The sequence below is a fragment of the Onychomys torridus genome, chromosome 8 (assembly GCF_903995425.1).
Source record: "Onychomys torridus chromosome 8, mOncTor1.1, whole genome shotgun sequence".
Lineage (NCBI taxonomy): Eukaryota > Metazoa > Chordata > Mammalia > Rodentia > Cricetidae > Onychomys > Onychomys torridus.
In genome coordinates this window covers 66062885-66082471 of record NC_050450.1, presented here as the reverse complement: position 1 = coordinate 66082471, position 19587 = coordinate 66062885, and the positions used below count along the sequence as shown (strand labels likewise).

At 50.0% G+C, this 19587-nt stretch overlaps 1 protein-coding gene across 15 annotated transcripts in view; it reads right to left on the bottom strand.

Annotated features, from left to right (window-relative positions):
* The window catches only part of Myo18a (myosin XVIIIA), a 100997-nt gene extending 85858 nt beyond the window's left edge, over positions 1-15139 (bottom strand). For all 15 annotated transcript variants that reach the window (XM_036197298.1, XM_036197300.1, XM_036197299.1 and 12 more), the window contains exons 1-2: positions 15018-15139; positions 1462-2544 (exon numbers count right to left, since the gene is read on the bottom strand). In XM_036197298.1, coding sequence (XP_036053191.1) covers positions 1462-2463 — 1002 coding nt within the window. In that variant the 5' untranslated portion in view covers positions 2464-2544; positions 15018-15139. The remainder of the gene's footprint in view (positions 1-1461; positions 2545-15017) is intronic.
* Positions 15140-19587: the final 4448 nt, after the last annotated feature.

The window sequence follows — 19587 nt, the reverse complement described above, 5'->3', positions numbered from 1 at the left end:
GTGTATCTCCAGAATGAAGAAGTCCAGGTTCCTCTCTGGATTCCACATAGGCACCCTCCTAGCCACTAACCTCCCTCCTGCAAAGCTGCCTAAACCCAACCAGTTCCAGTATAAAGGAAGGCCTGGAACACAAGTCCAGTGTGTCCACCTAGGTCTGACCTGCCACTCTCAGCCTCCTCTGGACACAGCATACTGTAAGACTGAGCCATCATCCCCAGCATCCTGCTCCCCGTCACTGGGAGCTGGGCTCTGCCTGCTTCCTCCCTGCTTCCTCCCTTTTCTGACTTTGGCACATCTGGCTAGTCACTTAGCGCTGGAAAGGTCCCAGGCAGGTCATGCACTGCTCAAGCTGCAGGGCATAGATCTGGACTATCCTGAAACACACAGCTGGACAAGAACAATGACTAAAGGCCACCTTGTCCTTCACACACCATGTCTACACAGGACATTAAAAGTTCTTCCACTCCCCCTGCACCAAAAGATCCCTGAGGTCAGAAGTCTTGATGCTCCACAGAGACGTACCCATGCATTTGCTCTGAATTTCTGCTCTGAATTTCTGCTCTCATGCCTTCTACTGGGGTTTTTCATGGAGATCACAGCTGGTAGGGCTCGGGGACAGTCAGGATGCAAGCTGTCTCTGCAGTGTAGGTAAATCTAAACTACAATCATGGTTTACAGTTTCTTTCCGACCTGACTCCCCCAGAACTGCAACCATAACAGCTACACCCCCAGATCGCCACGATTTTAAATCATTTATCATATTGTTTTTACCTCTGAGATCTAAATAACATGGACTTCCTATCCCCCCCCCCCCCAACAAGGTTTCTCTGTGTAGCCTTGACTGTCCTGGAACTCACTCTGTAGACCAGGCTGGCCTCGAACTCACAGAGATCCGCCTGCCTCTGTCTCCCAAGTGCTGGGATTAAAGGCGTGCGCCGCCGCTGCCACCACCACTGGACTTCCTATACTTCGATGCTCACATACTCTCAGATCCGGAGGTGGTATCTATCAACCTCCAATTTAGGGCTCAGGAAATATGGTACCCATGCCCCTAAGCTGAATACTTCTTCACCAACTACCCATGGCATCTCACTCCTCCTGATAGTGTCTGGGAAGCAGCGGAAGTTCAGGAGACCCAAGGGCCTCCAGCAGGATACAGGAACATCAGAGCAGGAGGCCCAGCTGGATCGCTGAGGGCTGAGTCCCACTGAACTGTTGGGGAATGGCCTCCAGCATCTTGACAAGGCACAGAAGAAGCAAAGGTGTGATTTCAATGAGTATCTAGTACGGGGAACCCTCTCCTGGGGCTGGTGCCTCCCTACTGGCCCAGCTTTCCATTTCCTCACTTGCCAAGCTCTGCTCACAGTTCTGGGTACCCTCAATCACCCACTTGGGTACACCAACCGGAGATGCTCACATGCCCACTCCCTGCTCACCCCTGATGCCCAGGGAAGCACTCACATCAGCCGGCTCCCTGCGGTGCCCCTCCTCGCCAGTCCGTAGCCAGCTCCGGCTCAGCTCACTAAGCTCTGGGATGGGCTGTACCTTGAGCCGTACACTGTCCCCAGACTGCCGGATCATCTCCACAATTTCATCTCTGGACTTATTCTCCACATTTTGTCCATTAATCTCTACCAGTCGATCTCCTGGCACTAGCCCCAAGGCCAGGTCCTTGGTGCCCGCACCTGGCTCTGCAAAGTGAACCACCCGTCGATAGGCCTGACCCTCAGGGGCCCGGTCCAGCATGGTTGTGCGCCGAAGAGAGAAGCCAAAGTCTCCCGTGGGTCGGCGCTGCAACTCCAGCTCCCGGAGAGCGGGAGGTGGCGGGGTCACCACAGCAGGGAGACGGAGGTCAGCTGGGTATCTTTTAGTCACCAGCTCAGGGACTCGAGACCGCGGTCCTGGTCGAGGGCCACCTAGCCCAGGATGCTGCATTAGCTGTCCCTCAAGCGTCCTCACCTCTACCTGAGGTGACGGGGCTGCTGAGTGCTCTGAAGGGGTGGAGGTCTCTGAGGCACTCTCATCCCGGCTCCGTTGGGAGAAGGAAAAACGTTTGACAATCATCTGAGAGTTCTGCTTGGCCAGTGAGCCGAACTTGGCCGCCCGCTGCAGCACAGAGCCCCGGAAGCTGCCTTCCTCACCCTTGAGGTCATCACTGGAGCTGGCTGTGCTCAGGTGGCCTGAGTCCAGGATGATGCTGCCCCGATTGCTGTCAGAGTCAATGTCAGTCAGGTGCAGGTCAGAGCCGCTGGCCACCTTGATAGGGATGGGGTTGGAGATTTCCAGGCGTGTCTTGGATTCACGCTTGGAGGACCGGTTCAGGTTGAAGAAGCCACGGCGCATGCTCATCTCTTCCAGGCTCCGCAGTTCTGCGGCTGACATCCGCTCCTTCTTCTCCTTTTTCTCCTTCTTCTCTTTCCGCCCGCCATCTTTGTCCTTATCTTTCTTCATGAGATTAAACATGGTGGGTGTGCTGTTTTTAGGGGTTGTACCCCTAGCGGATTATGGGTGGTTAACACAGCGTCTTTGGACCCCACCTTGCAGCTGTAAGTAGAAATAGAGAAAAGCTATTCAGTCTTTTCTAGTTCAGACAGAAGCAGCTGAGACTGATAAACCAGTTGCCCCTCACGGAGCGCTAATGATGTACCAGACACTCTGATTTACATAATTTTATCTAACTTCACTTCACTCTTTAGACCAAAGTGTAGGTGTACCTGGAGAGACTTGACTTACAGAAAGACCTGTACCAACCTGGAACCCAAATAAAAAACAGAACACAAAAGCAAACAGAAGGAATTCTGCAACATCACCTCCCCACCAGCATGTCCACTGAAGCAATGGACATCCCATGTGACTGGGCTCTCTCCTGTGCCTGGTATCCCCAGAGCAGCAGCCTTAGCTCAAAGACCTTGAAGGGTCCAACTTTTTAAAACAATGTTGGTGTCCTGCCTGCCTGCCTGTATATGCACATGTATATTCAGTGCCAAAAAAGACCAGAAGGGTGTTAGATCTCTGGTACTGGAGTGACAGACAGTTGTGAACCTGGTACTGGAGTGACAGACAGTTGTGAGGCCCCCAAAAGGATGCTGGGAACTGAATCCAGGTCCTTTGCAAAAACAAGTGCTTTTAGCCACTGAGCCATCTTTCCAGCATCTGGGACCCAGTATTATTTGATGTCTCTTATCAGGAACTTCACACACACACACACACACACACACACACACACACACACACATACACTCCTTCCTATTCAATCCTCACAGCATCCCTGCAAAGTATGTGTCTTCGTGTCTGCTTCACAAATGAGAAAAAAATGCGCTTAGGAAGTTAAGCATACCCATGAACTGAGTGGCAATACCACTGTGTCCCTTCTCCGGCCCTGGGTGCCCAAAGTAAAGCAGGGAGAGAAGGAAGGGGAAATCCCAGACTGTACACAGGACAGACAGTTGTGAGGTGGGGGGGGGGTGGGGTCAGCTAGATAAACAGGATCCTGAAAAACTCACATCCTTTTCCCCAGACCAACACCTAAATATAGCCTAGAGAAGAAAGTTGTGGTGGCCCCAGAGAAAGGCCCAGCTCCAGGATGTGAGCACCTACAGTCCCATCCTACCCTACTCCCCCGCACACCCAATTGGGGGCAGAACTAAGAAAAACCTGGAGGGTGGAGCTCAGAGAGCCATTCCTGTTCTAACCAGCAGGGAACACAAAACAGAAGTAGGCCATACCATCTAATTAGAAATTAACTGTAATTTTTCTCTTTCCATGAAAGCCTCCCCTCTGAATTCCAGACAGAGGATCTATGAGCTTACCCCCTCCAGTAATGGCCTATTGCCAGGCCCTGGACAGGCATTTCCTCTCTACCCCACCCCCCACAGCCAGGCAAAGTCCTGCAGTATCCCCATTCCACTGAGAGGGACCAACCCTCACCAACCAAGGTTCAGTGCCCAGGAAGGCATCAGGACCAGAACTCCCAAGTACACTCCTGTGTACTGCCCAATTTCTTCATCATCTCTGCAAATCACCCTGATCCATGTGGTCTCTGGCAGATCTTCCGTCTAAAGCGGTACTATCTATATGAAATAAAATCCAAATTAGCCCTTCTCTCTTTCCTCCCTCTGCACAGTCTCTCTGTCTCTCTGTCTCTCTCTCCCCCTCTCTCCCTCTCTCCCACTCTTCTCTCTCTCAATAAAGCTCTAGAAAGGTTTAAAAAAATCCAAATTAATACATATATGTGTACAGACTTTCTTTAATTTTTCAAGTAGCCATATTTAAAAAGATAAAAAGAAACAAGTGAAGGGGCTGGAGAGCTGCTCAGCAGTTAAGAGCACTGGCCGCTCTCCAGGAGGACCCGGGTTTGACCCCAGTACACACATGGCAGTTCACAATCATCTGTAACTCCAGTTCCAAGAGACTCAATGGCCATTTCTGGCCTCCACAGGCACCAGGCACACATGTGGTGCACACATATACATGCAAGTAAAACACCCATACACATAAAATAAATAACAAAGAGGAAGAAATAGGTGGATTTGGGTAGGGTGACACATACCTACAATTCTAACTACTTGGAAAGGCTGAGACAATCTTAAATTTGAGGCCAATTTGAACAGGAAATAGAAACCTTGTTTCAAAAAAACTAGATGAACTTCAGTTTAATAATGCATTTCATTTGATATAATATATCCAAACTGGGAGCTGGAGAGATGGCTCAGAGGTTAAGAGCACTGGCTGCTCTTCCAGAGGACCTGAGTTCAATTCCCAGCACCCACATGGTGGCTCACAACCATCTATAGTAAGACCTGGTGCCCTCTTCTAGAGTACAGGGACACATGCAGACAGAACACTGTATACATAATTAATAAATACATCTTTAAAAATATATATCCAAACTGTTGTCATCTCAACATGTAGTCTTCATAAAAATGTTGAAATACTTTATATTCATTTTTCCATATTTAGTTCTGTTTTGTCTCAAAACAAACAAACAAACAAACAATAAAATTCTGGTATGGCCTTTACATTTAGAGCACAATTCAATTCAGATAGACTACATTTCAGATGTTCAGTCCAGGGAACTCTAGCCATAGACTGTGGCCTGGTTAGTTTTTTGTCAGCTTGACCCAAGCTAGAGTTATCTGGGAAGAGGAGAATCAATTGAGAGAATGCCCCTCATCAGACAAACCTGTGGGCACCTTCTCCATTAACTGTGGGCAATGCCACTCCTAGACAGGATGTCCCAGGAGGTATAAGCAGACTGAGCAAGCTATGAGGAGAAAGCCAGTAAGCAACACTCCTCCATGGCTTCTGCCTCAGTTCCTGCCTTGAGTTCCTGACCTGACTTCCCTTCAGGAGGAATTCTGAAAACCCTTTCCTCTCCAGATTGTTTTTGGTCATGGTATTTATCAAGTCAAAAGAAGGCAAACCAGGACAGAACGTATTCGTGGGGGTAAGAAATCTGGTTTGGCCACTAACTCCTTATAACTGTTGTAGTAAGAACCCATTTCCCTCTCTGACCACAGTTTCTCTGTGTGTGCACTGGTGCACATAGGTGTGGGTGTGCTTGTGCAGATGGAAACCAGAGGTCAACCTCAGGCAGGGTCTCTCACTAGCCTGGAGCTCACAGAGTCCACTACACTGGCAGGCCACTGAATCCCAGGGACCCACCTGTCTCTGCTCCCCAGCCCTGGGGTTACAGTCTGTACCACCACCATGCCCCACTTGCTCGTTTGGTTTGGTTTGGTTTTCTTTGTTTGTTTTTAAACCTGAGTCCTGGGGAAGGAACTCAAGTACTCATGTTTACATGGCAAGCCCTTTACCAACTAAGCTATCTCTCCTGCTCCTCAAGTTTCAGTTTCTCCTTGGTAAAACTGAAATTTTTGCTTCAAAATGTTCCAATGAACAGTCAGCCCCTGGGAGCTGGAAGATAGGAAACATAGACCCCTAAAAGAACCAATCAGGAGCATTCCTGGTCAGCTGCGTCTGGACTCAGTGGGCAGAAAGTGTGGGGCCCAGTGCTGACGGAGTAAGGCATAGATCCATCCTACACTAGGCTGTGGGATCTCTGGCTGGTCACCACCCACACAGCCCTAACGGACTAATTTAGAGGACAGCTCCGGGATACCTGGAGAACACTTGGGGACTTAAGAGGGGACAAACAAGGAGACCTTAGCCACAGAGAACCAACTGTCAACCAAGCTGTCCTTACCCAATCCTGGCTTCGCTGGAGGTTAGATAACTGAGCGCTATCAACGGAAAACAGTCCCAAGATTCTAGAATCTGCCAGGTGGTGGTGGCACACGCCTTTGATGCCAGCACTTGAGAGGTAGAGGATCTCTGTGAGTTCAAGGCCAGCCTGGGCTACAGAGAGAGTTCCTGGACAGGCTCCAAATCAACACAGAGAAACCCTGTCTCAAAAAAACAAACAAACAAAAGACTCTAGAATCTTTGAGCTGGAAAAGTCCCTTCAAAGTAAGTTCATGTAAACCCCTCTCTCATTGGTAACTTGTCCCTCACTGTCACCACAACAGACAGGACCAGACCACACCACAGGGGATAGCTCTGACTAAAACCGTCAAGGATCTTGTCCCTAGGCTCAGATTTACCACAGATCTCCAGGGGACCTTGAACCTGTCACTTTGTTCAAGGCTGAACTAAATGATCTAGACCTCTCCCAGCTCTAAAACTCCAGCAGTCCAAGTGTCTTGTGGACACAAGTTAGCTATTAACTTTCTGCCAAAGACACTCCTCTCACGGCAAGCCGGAGGCTTTAAGAGGCTGCGCCGTGAGTCTCTTACCACTCCTGCCCTGTGACTATTATCTGCATAGCTCACAAGGCAGCCTTTCCCCACAGCCAGCCCCATGCGGTCGGGCCTGGCTGCGGATCAAGTCTCTGCTGAGCCATGTGTCTACCACTACCTGACTCTACACCCTCCCTCCCCTGAACGGAATTTGCAGGGCAGCTACCGCTGCTGCTGTACTCCTTCCTCAGCCTTGCTCAGTACACTGAAGAGCTGGGTTCCATACCCTTCTCAGAGTCCTGGGACTTGCCAGCGGCCGCCCTGTCCTCGGATGAAAACCTCCAGAGCTCGAAACCACCATCTCCCAGATCCTCATTCTGGTTACAGTTCTCCCGCCCCGCCCCTTCCTCTCTTGCCCTCTCCCTTCCTTCCAGTGACTTTAGCCTTACAATCATCCTGACTTCTTTCTCTGACTCCCCTGACCAGGAAGCTTTTTCTAATTGACTGGAGGAAAGGTAAGTATGTCCCTAAGTTACCTTGACCCTCCTGTCTCCGAGGACACTGTCAGCTCAGCTGCTATGTCATTTGAGGACAGTGAGTCTCTTGAAGGCAAGGAGCACTCCACTCAAATGTGCCTCCATTAGCCCAAAGCACAAGAACAAACAGTTTACATATCCACAAAACGGAATACTACTCACGTAACAGAACAAATCTCAAAAACATTTGAAACAGGCAGGAAAGAAACCACTAACACAAAAGCGTACACATTAATATGATTCTGTTTGTTTGTTGTTTTGATGGGGTCTCTGTGTAGCCTTGGCTGTCCTGGAACTGGCTCTGTAGACCCATCTGGCCTGGAATTCACAGATTCACATGCCTCTGCCTCCCAAGTGCTGGGATTAAAGGCGTGCACCTCCACCACTCTGGTTGATTCTATTTTTTTTTCTTTTTCCTCTTTTAAGACAAGATCTCATATAGACCAAGCTGGACTTAAACTCACTGTGTAGCTAAGGATGACCCTGAATCTCTGATCCTCCGAGTACTGGGTTGACAGGCACGGACCACAGTATACCTGGTGGTAGGAATCTACTTATTGCAACCAAAACTAACCTGTGGAGAGAAAGGCCAGAGCAGCGATTATCCTTGGGGCCTAGAGGTCAGGAATGTATGAGAAAGGGCATGAAGGGACTTTCTGGAGTAATCATCAAGCCATGTATGTTCATAGAAGTATGAGGTGACAAGTTTATGGATTTGCCAGTTGTTATCAGATAATGTGCTGTAAAATCAGTGCATTTGTTTGAGCATAAATATTTACTAGAGAGAGAGAGAGAGAGAGAGAGAGAGAGAGAGAGAGAGAGAGCGCTGCTGGGCACTGTGACACATGCCATTGATCCCAGCACCCCAGCACTTGGGAGGCAAAGGCAAGTGAATCTCTGAGATTAAGGCCAGTCTGGTCTACAGATTGAGTTCCAGGACAGCCAGGGCTACACTGTGAGACTGTATCTCATACAAAAACAAAACAAAACAAAACAAAACAAAACAAACCTGTAAACAAATATCAAATTCTAGTTAGTGAATATTTGCTACAGGATTTGGAGTGGGGCATACTGATAGCTTTGACTTACTTTGAGATGTGTGAAATTTTTCATACAACTTCATGGATGAAAAGGGTTAAAAATGATTCGACAGAACAAGAATGAGGAACAGTCATTGTAGACTCTAGGAGTTGGGGTAGGGGAAAAATCTTTGAACTTTTCTGAGTATTTGCCAATCTCTGGGTTGAAAAGAATGTATGAACTAAGCACCTACTAAATACAAATGATATAAAAACAAATGGACTAGTAAAGAGCTCAGACTTTGGATCCAGGTAAAGACGTAAGAACAAAATTTAATATCTATGCTGTTTGGGGTAAGTCACTTAGAGACCCTGAACGCTTCCTTTTCCTCGTTTGTAAGATGAACAAAATAATAGTACCTACCACAAAAGGAGTGGAAATGAAATACCTATAGGTATCATTTACTATATCCTGTGTACATAGAGATGTTCCTACAATGCCTAGCCACATAGGAAAGCTCTCAAGAACGGCACCAAAGGGCTACCAAGAGAGTCCAAGAGCTAAAGGCATTTCTCACCTGAAATGCAAGCCTGATGCCTTGAATTATCCCCGGACCCCTGGAAGAGTAGGAGAGACTTAACTCCCAAAGTTGTTCTCCAATCTCTGCATGTGTGCCATAGCATATCAGATACTTCCCCCAAACACACACGCTAATTATTTTTGTAATTAATGATATCTAACAGATGCAAAGCATTTTTTATTTTGGAATGGGCAGGCTGAGCTAGCCTCAAATTCAGCATACAGCAGGATTGACCCTGAACAACAGAGCCTCCTGCTTCTAGCTCCCAAGGCATAATCTTTGCCTTTAGTATTGAAAGTGCACAAACCAGCACAAATGTAACTAAATTAAGTCCAGACCTTTGTTTCTGTTTTGTTTTAGTTTCTTGAGACAGGGTTTCTCTGTGTAGCCTTGTCTGTCCCGAACTCAATCTGTAGACCAACCGGGCTGGCCTCGAACTCACAGAGCCTCTGCCTCCTGAGTGCTGGGCTTAATAAAAGTATACACTACTACCGTCCTGCTCTAGACCTTTGTATATAGACAGTAAGGCCCAAAGGTGTGAAGTCAAGCCAGTGAGCACGTGGCCAGATGGGTCTACTGGCTTGAGTCTGGAGTCCTCCATAGCTACTGCTAAGAATATAGACAGGAAATTCACAGATGCAGAGACACAAAAGCTGGCAAAAAAGCACAGCATTCAGCTTCTGTAATAGTCACAGACATGTGACACAAGCACGTAGTTCTTTCTACTTAGTTTAATAGAAAGCTTCAAGAGCAGTATCAGCTAGGGCATGGGAAACAGACTCTCGTATATGTTGACTAAAGTACAAACTGATGGGATTTCTTTAAAAATTTTAATTCCATGTATTTATTCTAGGAGTGGATCAGACAGCACAGGTGGAGGTCAGAGGACAACTTGGAGTCGCCATTTCTCTTTCCACGATGTAGGCTCAAGGGGTCAAACGCGGAACTCAGGCCGACAGTCTTGGTGCAAGTCCTCTACCTGCGGAGGCTTCTCGCCGGCCCCAGAATTTCTTTCCTTTTGACTATCAAAAAGGCCAGGCCACTTTTATTATAAAATTAGGAACTGCTAAACTAGCCTGGCAGTGGTGGCGCACGCCTTTAATCCCAGCCCTTGGGAGGCAGGGGCAGGCAGATCTCTGAGTTTGAGGATGGCCTGGTCTATAGAGCAAATTCCAGGACAGCCAGGGTACACAGAAAAACCGTGTCTGAGGGCGGGGTGTGTGTGTGTGTGTGTGTGTGTGTATGGGGGTGGGGGGACTCAGGAACTGCTTCATGAATTTGTATGTGGTCCATGCCAGGAGCCATGCTAATCCCTGGGTCATTCAATTTTAGTGCACATACTGTGGGAGTGAGCCCTGGCATGATTTTCTAGTAGGGCAAGTGGCGGTGCCTATGAAATTACTTATATATATGTTTTTGTCCAATTATTTTAAGTTTTATGTGTATGTGTATGTCTGCTTGAGTAACACCATGTGTGCACAGGTACATGAAAAAGCCAGAAGAGGGTGACCAGTCACTGGAGCTGTTGTTACAAGTGGTTATGAATCTGCACCCTGGTAGCACACGCCTTTAATCCCAGCCCTCGGGAGGCAGAGGCAGATGGATCTCTGAGTTCAAGGCCAGCCTGGTCTACAGAGTGAGTTCCAGGATAGTCAGGACTGTTTCACAGAGAAACCCTGTCTCAAAAAAAAAAGGAAAACAACAACAACAACAAAAAGTGGTTATGAGCTGAACTTGGGCCCCTGGAAGAGAAGCCAGTGCTCTCCCCCCCCCCCCCCAGACAGGGTTTCTCTGTGTAGCATTGCATTGTGCCTTTCCTGGAACTCGCTTTGGAGACCAGGCTGGCCTCAAACTCACAGAGATCCTCCTGCCTCTGCCTCCCAAGTGCTGGGATTAAAGGCGTGCACCACTGCCGCCAGGCATGAACATTCAGCTGGTAGATGAGTATGTATGGGCAAGGGAATTGAGTGCAATGGGATTTTAATCAACTTTTCTTCTACTTTTCTGCATCCTTTATTTTCTACAGAAAACATAAAAATAAGTATGTTAAATTATATTTTGATGTAACATCTAACACTCTCTACATATCCACATAACAAGCCTTTAAGAGCTCTGCAGAGCTTGCCTATAGCTACGGTAAAGGTTTTGGCCAGCACCTGCGACAGGCCTGGGTTTGCATTACCAGCGCTACACCAAAAACAAAAGGTCTGACTCCAGAGTCGGAGACCGGGAGGGTGGCCATCTCAAAAAATGAAAAAAGGAGTCTTGACAAGGTAGTGAGCGATCCTCCGGTACCAAAGCTGTAAACAGGATTTGCCATGGTCAGTATAAGGCTTGCCTTCTTGTCGTCAAAAACTTTTAGTGGCGTTCTGTAGTTGGAGGACAGAGTTAAATGGACCATCCCGCCGCGGGCAAAGAAGAAACCCCGCGGAAAGGAAACTCCTACAGCATTAGCTCCCCAGACGGAGGCCTTGACTCGGCTGCCGTGGATGGACCCTCAGGTCAGTCCCCCAGCCCCCACCCCTCGCCACACTCACAAATAAATACAAAGGAAATGCCTTCCCGAGGGGACCGGCCTCTCTCCCTTGGCCTCTGACCTCGGGAGCCACGGTTCCCTCCAGCCGAGGCCCCCCCTCCCCAGGCCGGCTTGCGAAGCTGCCGGCCAGGCAGTGTCCAGGGTCGCGCGGGCTGACCTGGCCCGCGCCCGCCCGCCGCGCCCGCGGGTTCTGCTGAGCTCCGCAGTGCCGCGTGACTCACAGCCAGGTCACACGGAGCTTATCTGGCTCCAGGTGTGCACGCTTCTCACATGACATCAGCCGGCCCGCCCAGAGCAGCCCGGTGGCCCCGCGGCCCGCCCGCGGCCTTTCTCTGCCAGCCAGCCCGCACAGCAGCAGCAGCAGCAGCAGCAGCAGCAGCAGCAGTAGCAGCAGCAGCAGCATCTGCAGCCCCGCACCGCCTGCTGCTGCGGAACCCACCCGGGAAAGAAGCAGTAAGCTGCCAGCCAGGGAAGACCAGGGCGGGAGGATGCCCGAGTTCCAGCCTGGCCTGTCCAACTGTCACCTCAGCCTCCAGCGCCTCCTGCCCGCAGCCCAGCCCTGCCATTGCCCCGCAGGCCATCCACCCCTTCTGTGTGACCTTGAGCAAGGGGCATCTCCTTTCCAGCCTCGGGTCTTCCAGCTGTAAAATCTTCAAGGGTCTGACAGCACGGACTTGGCCCCTAACCTCTGCCTGAGAGAAATTCTGTTCTACTACAAAATACAGGTTCGAATCCTTCTCTGTCTCCGGCTTGCTGTGTGACCTTGAACCCAACACCAACATCTCTCTGAATACCAGAGAATATATATGTATATATTCTCAAAGGTGATGAAGTACTTTGCAAAAAGAGAAACCCGCCCTTGAGCCCTGTAAAATCCTCAGTCTACAACTTGAAACCCCTGTTTGTCTAAACCGAAATGTCAGGGGAGTGTGTATCATTTACAAGCCACACAAATCCTACCTCCACAAGGGAGGGAACAGAGGCAAGCGGGGGAACTGGAGAGTCACCACCCACTCCAACCTCTTCAGCTCCAAACTTGACTGCTCTGCACCCCCTAATTCTGGCTACCCCAGAAAATGTTTAAATAAAAATAATAATAAAAGGCCTCAGTAGAGCTGGGGTGAGTGATGACTTGGCTAAGATAAGGTGTACAGATCTTAGAGCGGCCAGGACAGAACCCAAAGCACAACCTTACAACTTCATCCAGCAGGTCATGAGTCCTGGGAGAAGCTGTCAATCAAAACGCACAGTGGAGCCCAGCCCTTCAGCTTTACCCTCCACACCAGGACTCACATAGATGCTCTACTTCTAGGCTGTGGTGCCCACTCCAGAGGCTAGGGACAGAACTGTGGTTTGAAGGAGCAAGAACAGCCCTGCTGTCCTGAACTCCTTTGACACACTAAGTTTGGATGAAGACTTCCGGAGTCCCGACTCCCTGCTCCACCCCAGCAGGGTGGATTCCCTTTGCACGTAATGCCCAGTTCTGCCCCACCCAGTTCACCTTCAAATACGTGCTTCTGGGGAACCCTAAACACATGCCCCTTTCAGGGAGAAGCCACTGAAGGGGATCTGGGCAATAAGCCCAGACAGCCCTGGAGTCGGGAAGGGGGCACCATCCATGGGATGAGGGCTTCTGAGGAAGAAGCCTTCAGACATACAAGCTGGGACCTGAGCCAGGCCAGGAGAGAGCAAACAAGTTAAATACTCAGATGCCGGGTATCCGGTAGTCAGCTATCCAAAGTCCAAGCTCTCGGAGGAAGTGTCCATAGCCTGTGACCTTCCTCCTCCCTCCCCCTTCCCCTGGCTACAACCCTTCCTCAGTCTCCTAAGCCTGCAACATAACAACTCACACCAAAGCCATTGTTTTCCTGGAATTGAGGCTCCATTCCCAATATCCTCGATTCCCCAGTAGCCAAGCACACCTCCACCCAAGGCTATATATAACCAACCAAGTCTTGTCCAATAACCAGGAAGATGCTTCCTGGAAAGCCTCCTCATGAAAGGACAGAGGGGAAGCTGAGGAGGCAGCCCTTTGAGAAAGACCCAACAAGGCCTGTCAGGAAGCCGGAGACATCAGAAGAGCAACTTTCAATATCCCCAAATAGAAAGTAGCCCCAGAACCAGAAGAAAGGGTGGGCGCACAGTTTAGCCAGACCTATTGCCATGGCAACAGGACACCAACCTGCTCAAGGAAAAGGCTCCAGATTTGGTGAGCATAAGCCAAGGCAGCCTGAATCAGCGTCCTCTGGATTCATCATCTGCTAGAGTGGCCCTGCTCTTAGTCCTGGGGTGAACTTAACCTTCTTTCCAATATGTACTTGCTCAGCTACCTACCAGAGGGGAGCTTTCAGGGTCTCCTCAACCACAGATAGTCAGGGACACAGAGAGGAAAAGTCAGCCTATGCAAACAAGCCAGGGCATTAGTGAGGAAGGGAGAAGGATCCTAATTCTATTATTTGGAGGACTCCCTGAGGGCAGGAAGGCCCTACAGGAGAGCCCCTTCCAGGAAATGCCTCTCTGCCCTCTCCACACGCTACGAGGCTCACAAACACATCTAACAGACTAGGCAAAATGAATACAAAAACCAAGTTGGCTGCCCTCCCTTCCCACCTCCAGCCACCTCTAGCTCATTCTGGCAGCAGCCTTTCCAACTAATCAGGAGGACACATGTGCCTTGCCACGGGGCGACACCCCCACAACAAAGCCCCAACCTGCGGTGTGTCCCGGCAGGCCTTATCTCTTCCAGGAGTGTGACCCACTCCCTGGGTCAGGCTGGGTACCAACCTGTGTGCCTCCAGCCCAGGGAAGGGCGGGGGGCACCTGACCCTGCCACCTCCCCTTCCATTGGCGGAACAACTGGCATGGCAGGTTCGCAGGGCGGGGCGTCGGGGCTCTCTCCCAGAGGCCTGGGGCAAGCTGCCCTACCTTCCCACACACACCCCACCCCCTGCAGGGAAAGGTAAAGTGGGCAACCAGTTACAACGCGGGGCAGCCTGCACTGCTAATCCCCCGAGCCTGACACTCGTCCACCCGCCCCCATCATCTGTCCCAAGAGGAGGGGGCCCGGGGAGCGGGGTCTCCATTGTTATGCCAGCTGTCTAGCAGCTGCTCCTTGGAGAGGAGCCCGCTGTCGGCCTGGCAGTGAAAGGGTGAAGGCCGCTGGCAGGGATAAAGGACTGGGCGGAGGTGCTCGCTCTCCTCGCTGTCTTCCTCAGTGCCTCATCCGCTCGCTTCACTCGGGGGTCTCGGGCCTAGCCCAGAGACGCCCCCCGACCCAGTCCCGAGGCTGCAGCCCCCATCCCGCAGCTCTGGGCCACCGGGGTCCTCTAAACCTTCCGTCCCTCCCAAGCCAAAGGCCACCCTTACCCTGCCTCCTGCGCCCAGCCTGCCAGCACGGGCCCCGCGCTTTCCCTGCCCGCCGCTCCCGATCGGCCCCGACCCGGGCTGTCCAGCCCCGCGGCGCCGCCAAGGACAGAGCCTAGAGCCCGGGCCGCCGCTTCCAGGGGACAGGGGAGGAGCAGGAGCCCGCGGGCCCCGCCGGCCGGCCCGAGCCCACCACGCCACCCTCCCGGGCCCGGCTCACCACCGCCGGACTGCCCCGCACTCACCGGCCGCCGGAGCCCGCCCGGCAGGCAGCAGGAGCGGAGACGCGGCATCCAGCGGCCCCGGCCGGGTCCCGGCTGGAGCGCAGCACGGCGCAGCGCAGCGCCGCCCCCCCGCGCCCGCGCGGGTCGAGCGGACCGAAGGGCGCCCCCTCCTGGCGACTGGCAGGATAGACACCCGCCGGCCCAACGCCCGGGCGCGCCGCCAGACCCCGAGCCAAGGGGGAGCCCGGCGCTGCCCGGGGATTGTCCGCGATGGGCTCCGAGACCCTGGAAGCCCTGTCCCAGAGGTCTTGCCTGGAGATTCTGTCCGCTCTAGCCGCTGAAGGCTGCGGGCAGATCTGGAAGGGGCTGAGCTGCACTGTCCAGGGAAGACACCAGAGGGACGTGCTAAATGTTTGGAAGTTCTACACAAGGCAGGCACTGGACATTCACCTTGGTCAGGATAGAGCTGCTGTTCAAAGATTGGAACTGAATCTTGGTGGCTGCCGCTTCCCAGAGTGCCTCTGCAGAGGTGCGCACAAGTCCCTTCTGGACGACGCCAACTGGCTAAATCCAAGAGGGCACTTCCAAAGCTACACCCCAAGGTGGGAAAAGGCTCTCAGTAGCTTGGTCAGCGAAAGCCCTTGAGGCTCTGAGAGTCTGTCTGACACACACAAGCCTCCCCACCCCCACCCCTCGAGTCCAGAGCCCAGCTTGGGAGAGGAGCAGAACAAGTTCAAACACCATGGTGGCGGGGACACAGCTACATTGAAAGACGGTTTATTTAATATAATTTATTTATTTTGGTCTTTCGAGACAGGGGTTCTTTGTGTAGCCCTGGCTCTCCTGGAACTCTCTCTGCAAACCAGGGCTGGCCTTGAGCTCGGAGATCCATCTGCCTCTGCCTCCTGAGTGCTGGGATGAAAAGCGAGAGCCACCACACCCATCTCTGAAACAGAGTTTCCTACAAAAATGTAACCTCTTCTTGATATTTACCCAAACGAATTGAAATCATGTGCACACAAAAACCTGCACAAGACTTTCTAACAGCTTCATTCATAATCGCCAAATCATGGAAGTGAGCAAGATCTCTTCAGTAGGTGGATAAATGAGTAACGGGTATAGTACATCCAAACAATGAAATATTCAATGCCAAAGAGAAATGAGCAGCTAAGCCGTGGAATGGTGTGGAGGAGCCCTGTTGCATATTACCAGATGAAAGAAGTCAATTGGAAAAGGTTACATACTTTTTATGTATTCTATGTTGCTCTGGGAAAAGCAGAGCTAGTGAGGTTCCTATAGAGGTGATGGAAGGTTAGTGGTTGTCAGGAGCTAGACTGGTAGGATGGACAGAAGGGCAGAGCACAGGGATTTCTTTTAAGGTGGTAAACTAGTCTGTATGATACTATATTGGTGAACAAATGTCATGATACATGTTTTGGAAACCCACCAATTGTATATCACCTCGATGAACCTCAGCTGGTGTGCTGGAAAGTTGTATGTCAACGTGTCACAGGTTAGAGTCATCTGAAAGCAGGGAACCTCAGCTGAGAAAATGTCTCCATAAGATCCGGCTGCAGGCAAGCCTGTAGGGCATTTCTTAATCAGTGACTGAAGGGGAGGGCCCAGGCCATTGTGGGTGGGGCTACCCCTTGGCTGGTGGTCCTGGGTTCTATTTAAAAAAATAAAAATAAATAAAATAAATAAAAAAAAGCTAGCTAAGCAAGCCATGGGCTGCAAGCCAGTAAGCTGCACTCCTCTGTGGCCTCCTGCATCAGCCCCTGCCTCCTCCAAGTTCCTGTCCTGTTTGAGTTCTTGTCCTGACTTCCTTTGATGATGAGCACTGATGTGGAAGTGTAAGCAGAAATGACCCTTTGCTCCCCAATTTGCTTTTGGTCATGGTGTTGCATCACAGCAATAGAAACCCTAAGACAGCTGGGAATCCAGGTGGTGGAGGCGGCACACACCTTGATCTCATCACTTGAGAGGCAGAGGCAAGCGGATCTCTGAATTCAAGGCCAGCTTGGTCTGTAGCCAAGGCTACACAGAGAAACCCTGAGAAAAACCAAATTAAAAAAAAAGACATCTGGGTATAGTGCTATGTGCCAATAGTCCCAGTACTTGCTGGGTAGGAACAAAACACAACAGAAGTTAACCTCATGTGTGCTATAGACTTTGGGTGATTGTGATGTGCCAGTGATTGTGATTCATTGATTGTGACAAGTGTGTGGCTCTGATGTGTGATGTTGATAGTGCAGAATGATGGATGAAAGGGGGTATAGCCATGCGGTTGGGGGCACACACCTTTGATCCCAGCACTCAGGAGACAGAGGAACCATGTTTAGGAAAAAATAAAACAAAAAAAAAAAAACCAAACCTCTGTACTTTCCACTCAGTTTTGCTATAAATGTCAAACTGTGAGGGTTGTTTGTTTGGATTTGTGTTTTTGGGTTTGGGTTTTGGTTTGAGACAGGGTCTCAGTATGCAGCTCTGGCTGACCTGCAACTCTCTATCTAGACCAGGCTGGCCTTGAACTCACAGAGGCCTGCTGCCTCTGCCTCATGAGTTCTGGGGTTAAAGATGTGCACCTCCACTTTGTCTTGGCTATAAACAGAAGTAAAAGTAAAACACCTCTCCCCCCTCACAGAAAAAAAAATACCAGAGGGATTTCCCCATAAAATAACCCAGGAGCCATCTCTTTAATAATTGTTCTTAAGACACAGTCTTATGTAGCTTGAGCTGGCCTTGAACTTCTGATCTTCCTGTCTGTGACTCCCAAATGCTGGATTACTCACATGGGTCACCATGCTATTTTATGGGAGACTGGGTTGAGATCACACCCAGGATTTCATGCATGCTGGGAACTGGGCTATACTCCAGCCTTGTTCTTTTGCTTGTCTTTGTTTTTGTGACAGGATAAAGGCTGGAGTTTTGTGTTTTGTTCTAGGATCCTGCTCTGACTGGTCTGCAACTCACCAGGTAGCCCAGGCTGGCCTCAAACTCACCGTGAGTCTCCTCCCTCAGCCTCTAGAGAACTGAGATTACAGACATGGGCCACCACACCCGTCTTGTTTTTTATAGAATTTTTTTTCTGAATTCCTAAGGTAATCTTACTTTGGTAGGCCAAGTGAGAAACAAGTACTGTAATTAAAATCCCCTTAGTATGGGTCAGACGCCAAGCTGACTCCTTCATAGAACTGTCTCATTTAATCTCCACAATTGCCCTATTAGAGCGTTGTTATTATTGTTTCCATTTACAGGTTAGAAACCAGGCTTCAGAAAGCCAGGACACCCTCCCACTCTGCCCTCCCCCCCCCCCCCCCCCCAAGGCCATGGCTCTACCAAGTAGCAGATCTGAGTGTTTGCTTAGAACCGCTCAGATCAATTGCATCATGGGAGTTTTCAATGAATAGCACCTGGGCTTTGGAGCCACACAGAGAGGATCCTTGACTCTACCAGCTGCCAGCAGGCTCCTTACCTCTCTCCATTTCCTCATCTATAAAATGGGGATAATAATAGTGCTTAGCTTAGCTCTGAAGGCTGGGAGAAGATTAAACGAATAAATTCACTTAAAGCAATTAGCCCAGTACTTGAAATGTGGTACGTGGTTAGCAAACGTTAGCTGTTATTCATCTCTCTGGACCTCTATTTCCTCATCTGTACAATGGGAGGTGCTAATAACATGTATGACATAGAGTTAGTGTGAGGCTTCAGAGACAGCAGGTGTAAAACTCACAAAATGACTAGCTACCATGCTATATTCCTCCAGAGAGAACTAGGTGGGGACCTGTAGCCCTGGATACTTGGGAGGCTGAAGGAGCATCCCTGGAGCCCAGGAGTTTGAGAGCAGCCTAGGCACATGATGAGAATGGATTTAAAACAAACAACATCAAACCCTTACAAATCAAGATATTCAGTTTTTTATTTTTTATTATTATTACTTTATGTGTATGGGTGTTTGGCCTATGTGTATATCTGTGCACCATATGCTTGTAGTACCCACAGAGGCCAGAAGAGTATGTCAGATCCCCTGGAACTGGAGTTACAGATGGTTCTGAGCTACCATGTGGGTGCTGGGAATCTTCCTCTGGAAGATCAACCAGTGCTCTTAACCACTGAGCCATCTCTCCAGGCCCTCAAATTTCTGTGTTTGCTTTAAGAACATAGATGAAGATGAGTATGGTGGGACATGCCTGTCACTCCAGTTTTTGGGAGGCAGAAACAGAAGGATCATTGCAAGTTCAAAGCCAGCCTGATCAAGACACTGGCTCATCTAAAACAGACACACACACAAATAAATAAAATAGCACACCTTTAATCCCAGCACTCAGGAGGCAGAGGCAGGGGGATCTCTGAGTTTGAGGACAGCCTGGGCTACACAAAGAAACCCTGTCTCAAAAGAAGAAGAAAAATTCAAATACTCAAATGTACGGATTCCAATTATTTCCACAAATGTGTTTCTAAAAGCAATTTGTTTGAATCAAGATCCACATGTTACTGTTAATTAATTGACTTCTTTTATTTTTTTTCCCTTTTCAAAAGACTTGTCCTATGTATGTAAGTGTTTTGCTCCCATGTATGTCTGTGTATGTGC